At 35.1% G+C, this 11,236-nt stretch overlaps 1 protein-coding gene across 1 annotated transcript in view; it reads right to left on the bottom strand.

The window, feature by feature from the left end:
• Nucleotides 1-3,943: 3,943 nt before the first annotated feature.
• Nucleotides 3,944-11,236, bottom strand: part of LOC109061884 (WD repeat-containing protein 27-like) — a 57,247-nt gene continuing 49,954 nt past the window's right edge. The window contains exon 25 of the mRNA XM_042737296.1: nt 3,944-6,066. Within this exon, the coding sequence (XP_042593230.1) occupies nt 6,001-6,066 (66 nt within the window). The 3' untranslated portion in view covers nt 3,944-6,000. The remainder of the gene's footprint in view (nt 6,067-11,236) is intronic.

The following is an 11,236-nucleotide window of genomic DNA, read 5'->3' as shown; positions in this document are numbered from 1 at the left end:
CCATGCCTGAAGACAGACAAAACGCTGAAGAAAGTTACTGTATTTATGACAAACAATAGCATTATAAAATAAATCTGAGTTGGAACTTTCTGACTTTCTGTTTAAAACAAAAAGAGGCAAAGAGAGAAAGTTAGCAAGACAGAGAGAGTGAGAGAATAGGCCGGTTTGGGAAGGAGGAGCTCTGGCCCTGGGTCCCTGGGCACAGAAGGTGCTGCAATGCTGCATTACTAACAGTCTGAATGGGAAGCACCTCTCAGCTTAATTTCCTTTTTCTCTAGCCCCCACCCCACTACAAAAACTATCCAGTCTATAACACAAATGCAAGACAGACATGCTCCTCTGTCTCTCCTTCTCAGACTTTGAAGCTCCAGTGCAAAAATCCTCACTACTTCCTGTCCTATTTAGTTTAAATCGTGGTATTCATGTCAGATGCATACCAGCATTCAGCTGCACCCCTTCAGTGTCAAAGAGTTCAGTTCCATGATCAATTTTGGTTCTTTCTCATTTATAGTTTGAAGAATAAATGGCTCTTAAATGTTAATCTCTCTACGAATATCTATGAATAGCAGGTCATAAAATGTATGTAAACATATATATGTCAACAGCCATGTTTTCAATGTATTATTTATTATGTTTTAATTTTATTGTTACCATACACACACACACACACACACACACACACACAAATGGTTTCTTCAGCCATTCTTTGGGGTGGTTGAGGTGCTATATAGCACTGCTACCGTATAAAGAACCTGTTAAGCCCCTGTATAATTCTTTAAAAGTTCTCTAACTCTCTCTTAGTCCCTTAGTTTAGTTGGAGAAAGGATTAAAAATGACATTAAAATACAGTGCATTTCCTGAAGAGAACGTGGTTCTCAACCTTTTTGCCCCCAAGGCCCCTATAAGGTAATATTCCAGACTTTTTGACATCAGAAAAGCATAAAAATGATTCAGAACAGCTTTTGCCATTGTAGTAAATACCCATTCATAGAGAGTTCCTCTGAAAGCTTCCACCTTCCCCAGCTCCACCTGTGCAGATCTGCTGTAGGTTATTACAGTATATATGCTATTTGTGCAGCAGCAGTATGTCTTAAATACTCACAGCACCATATCAGCTTATGTACTGGTAGTAGCAAGTTCCTGTACTTGCTTTTCAACAGCAATAATCTACAACAACAGTAATATTTTGCTTGCCTGTAGTGTCTTGTGTTCATATTTTCTTCCAATTAGGCAAGAAGAATAATTCTTATATGTTTATAATTCTTTATGAATGACGTAAAATAATTAATATCTTTGAAAATTATATTTGACATTGTCTATTCACGACTTCTTTTTAAAGTACAGTATGTTTTTTCATTGTCTTAGAATTGGATGTTAGAACTGACAAGTAGGAAAAACTTGAGAGAGAATTTGACAAGTTTAAAAAAAAAAATTTCTGGCAGAGGTCACATAATCAAATGACTTCAGTTACAAGAAACATCCCGCAGCTGCCGTCCGCATACACTTTCCCTCACAATATGGACAATACAAATAAAAAGAACAGAAATGTTCATTGTAATTGAGTCTTGAAGTCTGAGAGCCTGATGACCTAACCTCACACAACTCAATGTAAAACCACCCTAAACTAACATGCTATTATTTGAAAAGAGCAATAAAGTATCTAAGGGTCTGACTGTTTTCTCTTACAGGGGATCCAAAAGTCTGAGACCACATCGAAAGGCTGGATTGTTTTTCATTTAAAACTGGAAATATCGGAAACCTAATGTAATAGTTCATCCAAAAATGAAAAGTCTGTCATTATTTACTCACCCTTATGTCATTCTGAAACTATATGTTTTTTTTTTTGTTTATAGAAAGAAAATCAATCGGGTCAGATACTGTTTCCACATCAATTTCTAAAGGTTAAGTGTAAATCTAAGTGTCAAAGATAGCAAATGTCAAATGTTTTTATGATTTATTAAACATCAATGGACCTCAGGAAAAATACTGTATGATAAATGAAATGATAAAATTACATCTTTAAAGTCTGGTGGTCTAACACACACACATTCTCATAGTTATGTCTTTGTTCTGACTTCCCATATGTCAAGTTCAGCAGCTGCATCCATCTGTTCCTAATTTCAGTGTCAGTCACTGTCTGCAGGGAAAGCAAGCAAAAGTGCCTGATCCAGTGTTCCGTTTGGCCGTCTGGTGATCATTTTATCAATGTAACCCAGCATCTAGACATCAGAGAGTTCAGATGGTTCTCAGAGTTCTCTCCAAAGCGTCACATGCAGCATAAAGCTAAAATATCAGAACTGGACTTTGTTAAAACTGACAAGCAGTAAATATGGTATGTTGGTGAAGAGAATAAAAGCGGGAGTCTTAAAAATATTTTGTGGCAGAGGTCATACAATCAAATCACTTAAGTTAGGAGAAACGTCTCACAGCTGCATTCTGCGTACACCATATGCTTGATATGAATACTAATAACTGAATAATTTTATTTGTGCTGCTAGTGAAAGTCTTGAACTTCCTGTGACTGATGACTTATAACCTCAGAGGGTTCATTTAAATGTTAAAGGCCAAAAACTACAAGAACAGTGTTATATATTTTGCTGACTTGTGTACTTACATTATCCCAAATGTTTCAAAGAGAAATATGCAATTTTATCTCGTGACACAGACCGTGTCCATAGTGTCATTGTGTCGCCTGCCAATTACGTCATAACCCCTTGATTTCCGGTTTTCTTTTGTAGAAAACATGGAAACACCAAAGACGCTTTAATATGTTATGAGTTTTATTAGACAGGTGACGACCGCACAGAGTAGCAGACACTACGTCCATGTTTTTATACAGTCTATGATATATATCTATATATATATATATATATATATATATATATATATATATATATTTTGTATATCCCTATATAATTTTACCATTTAATTTAGGAAAATTTAGGAATAGGCTATATTATAAAAATAAAACTGATAAAAAATAAAAACTTTGATTGGACTTTGTTTGCAAGATAAGAAAAAAAAATCTGATTAGTGATATTTAAACTCAGAAGTTTGTCTTTTTCTCTTGCAATTCCTATTTGCATCTCAGATTTTTTTTTTCATTTCTCCCACGGAATAAAAAAGAAAGGTATTATGATTTTTTTTTTTATTTTCCTTTTTGACATTATATCTTGCAATTGTAAATTAAATACTCACAATTCTATCTGAATTGTAAGCTATAAACTTTGCAAGAAACAAAGTCAGAATTGTGAGATAAAAAGTCGCAGTTAACTTTTTATTCATTTATTTTTTATTCTGTGGTGGAAATGGACTTCCATATAGGCAAACAACACAAAACTACGTAAGAATATAACTTCTGCAGAGCAAACTAACATATTAAATGAAAACCATTGAATGAAATTGAACTAGCAGTTGCATATCTCACACATGAAAATAAGCTAATGAACTAATGCCTTTAAAAAGTAAAGAACAGTTGTTCCTGCAGAGTCATCCCACACATCAATTTGTCTTTCTCTCATCATTAATAAGTGCAGACCTCCTTTGATAAAGTGCTCCTCACTCTCCTGCATCATATCTAAAATAAATGAATTACATCCTGTACTGACAGAATGAAGGAACATCCTTTGAATGAACTTACAGATATAAGGCTAATGTGGGAAAGTTTATTCATTATCCTTGAGTCTGTTAACTGGTGAGGGAAATTAAGCACCAAAAATATATTTTACAAATCATAAAGACCTGGAACAATCTTTCAGGCCAGTGAGGACTTCTAAATCTAAATGGATTGAAAATGCCAACTAAGCAAAGTACAACTAAATTTTATATGAAAACAGAGGTTTTGAACAACTATCAAGAACAGGTTTATGTCTTTTTTTAAATCTCTTTATTATTAATAACTGTACTAAGTTACACTGGCTGCTGTAATAAGAACAAAATTGTGGCCAATTCAGTAATCTCAATTTATTCACACATCACCAAAGCAAGTTTTCAGCATCCTGTCATACACTTGGAGCATATTTGTAAAAACACGGTCTCTGAAAGTAGCTCACACACAGACTTCCCCAGAATTTGTTATTCACAGAAACAGATTATCGTGAGGTAGTTAAGTGCATCCATATTTGACATCACTCTGTTTACCATTAGAAGTGCACAGCTTTTTTGTTTAGGAAAAGCAGCCAAACCCAATTAGAGAGAGTTGAAGCGTTGTTGTTTTTCTTTAATTCAAAAGTAGAGATCAAACATAAAACCACTACAAAACTGCCTCAGCTATTGCCTGAAGTCATATGGGGTGAAAATATTTTCCTGTAATGACTCATAGTAATGAACAAAAACTGCTAAATTGTTTCCATTCACATTTAGAATTTGCACATTTTTATGCAAATCTATTATTTGCTGTACATAAATACAGTTAAATATTAAGGTATAACATTTACAATTAAGAGAGTCAATATGAACTGTCGCAAAATGTGTCAATCTCAATTCCTGTTTAGATGCAACCCTAATTAAACACACCTGATCCAACTAATCATGTCCTTCAGGCTTATTTGAAAACTACATGGTATGTGTTATAGCAGGGTTGGAACTAAACTCTGCAGGGCTCCGGCCCTCCAGGAACTGAGTTTGACACCCCTGCTCTATGGGATAGTTGTTAAACGGGCAGAGAACCGAATGACCTCAGAAAAGTTATTGATGCAGAAATGCTGCCAGCAGTTGTAGTGGACACCACCCATCATTAAAGACTCTACATTCTTCTCTATCACTTATTGGTCTATCACTCTTGGCGCCAGATAGACACAATACATGTATTGCTTTCAGATGAGCATCCCAAATAGGCCAAATATTGTACTATCCTAACAAACCATACATCAATGGAAATCTTATTTATTCAGCTTTCAGATGATGTATCAATCTCAATTTCAAAAAAAATTACCCTTATGACTGGTGTCCAGTCCAGTCCAGTGTCCAGTGTCACATATGTAAATCTGTATACTCTTCATACCACATTCCTGCAAAGATGAAAAGATAAAAAAAATCCTGCCAAAAGAATTTATAACTTCATTATGCCTTTGTCCACATCTAGTGAACATTTTAATGTAATCCTGAATAATGTAGACATAGCTTTATATAATAATCTTAAAGGGATAACTCACCCAAAATGAAAATTCTCTGTTCTTTACGTTGTTCCAAACCTGTGGAACACAAAAGAAGATACTTTGAAGAATGTTGGTAACCAAACAGTTTTGGATGCCCTTGAATTCCATAGAATGAAATATCAAAATGTAACAGATAATGATGAGATCATTGCAATATTTGCACACTGTATTGCAAAGAGCCTCTCTTTACATACTGAATCATGAGTTGTCTTGTCTACATATATTTTGTCATTTATAGCCCTCATCACTCTATTGATTCTGGTGAAAGATAATGGGAAGTTGCTCAGGTGTACAGCCTTTCATTTATGCAAAACCAAACCTAAAACATAAACTCGCCTAAAAACGATCTTCTTCCATCCACCTTCATTCAAAGCAAAGCAAGGAGAGGACCTTAAAAAAAATCATTGGGGGTCTCAAATTACTGTAAAGTACATTTTATAGAAAAGCCATTCTGAAAAGAAGATTTACAATCAAGATACTACTTTATTATCACTTTGCTGCAAATAACATTACACATCAAATAAACATATGAACCTGTGCTTAAACATAGTGTGTGTACAGTATGTGTATCAGTGCATGGGAACGTGCTGCTATGTAAAGCTGAAATGATCATTTGTCTGAGGGTGCGTCTTTGGCTTCGCGGTTGAGGGCGTGAGCATGTTGTCACATCTGTAGGTTGTCAGTGGCAGCTGAAATGATGAAATCACAGATCCCGTCCATGATGTAGGTCTCAGAGGTGGCACGCCAGCACAGTAATCTCAATGTGACTGATGTAAGACTTTCATTAGTCTGAAGCATTGGTGAACTTGGGGTAAGAACTGAGCCGTTGGGGTAGATCCCACACTTAAGGGAGAGAAGATTCGGGCGGATGAAACAAAGCCAGTTTTCCATCAAGTGTTCCAGTCAACAGCTGTGAACAACAACAAAAAATACTTCACTCATGAAACATTCCTGTCACTGCATGAATAAGTTAATGATAAAACTGTCTATTCTAACTATGAGGTCTTGAATGATTCAAGTGAACTTAAGTGCTTGTTTGCAGTTATTAATTCCAAAAGTGCCATTAACAATCAATGGCATAGTTCAGGCAATTTCGTAATCCAATATTATCGCAAGCCACAGACAAAACAGAAACATTACATTTCATAACAACACATCTGCCATCCTAATGATAGGGTAAAAGGATTGATGGTTTTCATTTATTTATATTTGCCAATAAAAATGTTCTGAAACTTTTATGTCCTGCACTTTGAATTGTGCTCTCCTGAAGACAATTAGCCATTTAGTTATGAAACCCGTATTTAATCAGAAGTTTGTTTACTGGAATCAAACCAAATCCAGATTTTTATATTTTGACGGACACAAGTCAGAAGCAAAACTTCAGAAGTGTGTTGTGACACACAGTCCTATAGGATGAAAGATCTAACGACCACAAGGTGCCTGGAGGGTTTAGAAGAATGACCTCATCGCTTTGTCATAGGTGGGAGATTGTCCAGTCAGGTTTTACAGAGTGACATGAAACTGTCTTGGCAGCGGTCTGGAGTGGGTTCTGAACAGAGAATGTCGCATACCTGCATTTACAGACACAGTAAAGTCTTTTGAAAGGCAAAATTAATTTGTCTCTGGGCTTATATTACCTAGTCTGGTAAAAAACATATTTAGTGCCAGACGTTTTCAGTATCAGAGAATTTGATCTGAGAATTATTAGAGATAAAGCATCTCCATATAGCAAATGCTTTGTCAGTGCAGTCACCTTTCAGAATATATTGATATATCGAAGCAATTCATTGTTCCTCCAGTTCAGTTTCATAACAGTGTGTTTACACTACTGTAGTCAGTGAGATGTTTACATCCATGCAAAACCATTGCACTTGTACTTTAAAGCAGTACATACACAAGTATAATGATTTAAGAACCGGTAAACATGACGGGCCTAAAAATAATCATTTTCTCCAAGATTTCCAGGTTTTTCATGAAGGTGGAAACCTTGTATCATGCCTAAAACAAACAAGGTGTGATTTTAATAAACATTCAACTATTCACACTTGAATATAACAAAAACCATTTCAGTATGAATGAAAGAAAAAAAGGATTTATTTTATTTTAAGGTCCACTTCTCACTATTAACTAACTTTTATCTATGACTTTTGCCTCAACAAACTCCTAATTTGCTGCTTATTAATACTTAGTAAGGTAGTTGTTAAATTTAGGTGTGGGGCCAGGTTAAGGAATCTAAAATATGGATCATATGTGCTTTAAAAATACTAATAAACAGCCAATATGCTAGTAACATGCATGCTAGTTAATAGTGAGACTTGGTACTTGAAATACAGTGCTTAGTACAAAATCTTATTGTTGCTTACTTTATGAAGATATTTTTATATTTCAGTGAAAAATATTAGAGTTGGATCAGCTGCATTTTGTTGTGTGGAAGAATGCAGAAAGAAGTTTCCATCATAAAATCTACATAAAAAATAATGAGTTATTAGGGAAGAATTCCCTTTCCCATGTATCCAGATCTTCTTTTCATTGAGTATTTCTACCACAGGAGTATACTTCAGCCTAAATGGTTTTACAAGCAACTTGACGATAAATCAGAATGCAAAATATCGTACTTTTTGACGCAGGTTTCATAACCTGATTTACTGCAAGGTTCACTGGCTGAAGGCTAAGGAAGGAAGAAACACAAATCAAGACTTCAAAATGAAAGCTGAATTATAAATAACTTGTAGACATGTTTACATGTTTGTTTTTAGTTCATAGGGGAATCGTTTAATATAGTTACATTAGCCTCTTTAGGATATAAAGCTTTTAGTTAGGCTATCTTTGCAGTGACCCAAGAAATCTGGGAATCGAGGGCCAGATACAGTACGCTACCAACAAATATTAAAAGTACAGGCCTAAAGCATACATTTTAGGAAAACAGCAGTGCCTTGGATACCGGAAATTAATATAATTGCAAATAAAGAAAAGAAAGGAACAAGTAAAGAAAAGAAATCAAACATACAGTGTTGTTCAAAAGTCTCCTTTGCTTCCATTAAAAAATTCTGTATTTTCAGCAAAATCCTATTACATCTCAGATTACCCTGAAGGCACAGAGAAAATGCACTAAGGCACCTTGAAGCTGTGAAGACACAGTTACTCAGTTTAATTGCTCAGTTGCTCTAAACCTGTCTTTAAAAAAAGTGATTAGAATTATGAGAACATAAAATGACATAAAACGTTCTTCTGCCAAATAGCGGCCTGGCATAACCGTCTGAATTGCTTTGAATGATCTGCTCTGGGGAATAAAGCCAGCTGCCTCAGGGCTGGTGTCAGTATATAGAGGGGTGTCTCCAAAAAATGTGTAGACTTTCAGAGGGAAAAGCTGAGAGCAGAGACAAAGCAAACTGACAGTGCCACTGCCCAAAGCCACAAGAGTTATACAAGCAGGAAAATATGCCATCCTGCTGGGCTCAGGCTCTTATTTTACCATGGATATTAGCTTCTTTGGCAAAACTGGGCGAGAGAATTTATTTAGTATACTTGACCATTCACTAATTCTACACAATCCACAATCGGAAATCATGTTGCACTTTGTATCCAAAGACTTTTTAAAAAGCACTCCAAAGTTGTCAAGAATAGCTAATTTTTTAGACAGTCAAATGCAACCTCAAGACAAAGCTCTTTAGGTCAGATCACTATCACTGTACTCACATGAATCACTTACTTAAGCTTAGCTTTACACATCTTCATCACTTGCATGTTCATATATTGAACATTTTGATTTGATAATGGTAAGCGAGGTGTGCTCTGGCTGGCCAGCTATCCAGTGCGTTGTGATTGGCTGAATACCTCAAGCGTGTGATGGAAATGTTACGCCCTGACCATACTGTGATTATAATGACTTACTCTTTTTACGCATTGTGTATTGCACTGCATCAACATAAAACCATGCCTGCATTTGTGATCAGAGAAACGACAAACAACAAGCGCTACTCTACACTGCTTAAAACTCACGTTTGAATCAAATCCTTTACATATGAAAACGTACTTACAGGCTGTGAGTCAGAAGCACCAGACTGTCCTTGGAAAGTTGGAACTGCCCCACTTTATAAAAAACAGCCTTTGTGCCACAGACGCATTGTAGGCTACTGGTTCAGGAAACAGTCCTCATCCTCCATAAAATGCGTTGCACACTAGGGTTGTGCCGATAGACGATAGTATCGTCTATCGATGATAGTCAGAGATTTCGACGATAGCAGATGTCTCTGTCGATAGTCAAGACAATATTAGGCTCTTTCTCCTACTAATGTATTAAATTATAATAATAAGATATACCCTAACAAGTAATTTGAACGGCCTATATATGTGCAATATTTTAAACGAGCCCTCACTAACTGAGTTTAATGCCAGTTATGTTAGAATGCATCTCATTCTTGTTTCTGTGGCGGTGCGTCGGGCTCGTCATGCGGCGTGCAGTCCGGAGCGTTGTATGACTGATGCATCAGTTCAATTGAACTTTACTCCAAATATATGAACCTACCTGTTTTGAATACTATATATTTAACGTGTCCGTTTATGTCCAATATTAGTGTTAAACTGTTGGACTTTAAATTAAATCTATTATTGATTTTCACCGTTGACTGATTTTGCAGAACATTTAGACTGATAACTTCTGTGCCCAGATGCGGCAAATATGTCACAGGACGCGCAATATGACAGTTGCGTCCGACTATATATGAACTAGCTGTTTTAAATATAGTATTTTTATATTTAACGTTAGTTTATCAGTATGTTTGAAAGTATTTTTTTCGATTATTGGTGATTCCATAGGCTCTCTTTCGCGCACCTGCGTGGTTTAAACCACCAAATAGTTATGCTATGACAAGAACAAAGAGTCTCTCCCTTGCTCCACCTATGCACGATAATATCGTGTATCGTCGATCTCATGGGCTGACGATATGACGATTTGAAAAATGACCATATCCCCCAACACTATTGCACACATCTGAATATTTGGGTTGAACTGTTCTGAAACAGTATTGTAAATACAACTTAACCACTGATTTCTAGTTGTGTCCTCTTTTGGAAGGCCAAACAAAGTAGTTTAGCTTTCACAACAAAACACACAACGTCTTCACAACACAGCAGCAGCGGCAACAGCGAGAATAAAAGTTACGCCTTCATTCCTTGCATGAACATTTGGCAGCGTTATGTAAATCTTCCCACATCGTGACATAGACATGTGGGGGAGGGTTAGAATGAGCCGGTTTAGGGGGTGTGGTTGACTCTTAACTTTTATAATGAATATTTCTTTGGATTTGAGACTTTAGTCTTTGCAACTTTACAGATCTTCTATATGCACCAAGAGCTTGTAAAACTCCAAAGAGAAAGGAAAAATTGAAATAGCATCATATGACCCATTTAAGACAAGAAAAATTTGTCATATTTAAATAAATTTAGCAGATTTCTTCCCCATAGAAAACATCAAAATCAATTTATAGACTCTACCACTGTGTCTTTAATTTTGGAAAAAAAAAGTGAATTTCTACCAAAGAAGTATCTTATGCTTATCAATGCTGAATTTTAATTGATCAAACAGATACAGTAAAACAGTAAAATATTATTACAATTTAAAATGACTGTTTTCTTTTTTAATATATTTCAAAATGTAATTATTCATGTGATGGCCAAGCTGAATTTTCAGAAATCTTTCTAAAATGCTTATTTACTGCTCAAGAAATATTTTTTTAAATGTTGAAATCTATGGAGGACCAAGAGTGATACTTAAAAATAAAATGAAGAATCAATTTATTGATTCAATAATTCAAACATAAAATGTATATAAATAAATCACTTCTTTAAATGGACAAATTAATAGACATATTTAAAGATGTTTAATTTGTGTTTTTAAATGTAGTTTAATAAAGCAATAAAAAATAACATTTTAATGTATAAATAGACAAATTTAAAACAGTTTATTTAATTCATGTTTTAAAACGTGGATTAATAAAACATTAAAAAGTACATTAATAAATAATTCTAAACTCACACCATAAATCAATCAATAAAAAAAAATTCCACAAGACATTACCTCT

The sequence above is a fragment of the Cyprinus carpio genome, chromosome B13 (assembly GCF_018340385.1).
Source record: "Cyprinus carpio isolate SPL01 chromosome B13, ASM1834038v1, whole genome shotgun sequence".
In the NCBI taxonomy this organism is placed as follows: Eukaryota; Metazoa; Chordata; class Actinopteri; order Cypriniformes; family Cyprinidae; genus Cyprinus; species Cyprinus carpio.
This window is presented reverse-complemented; position numbering and strand designations above follow the sequence as displayed.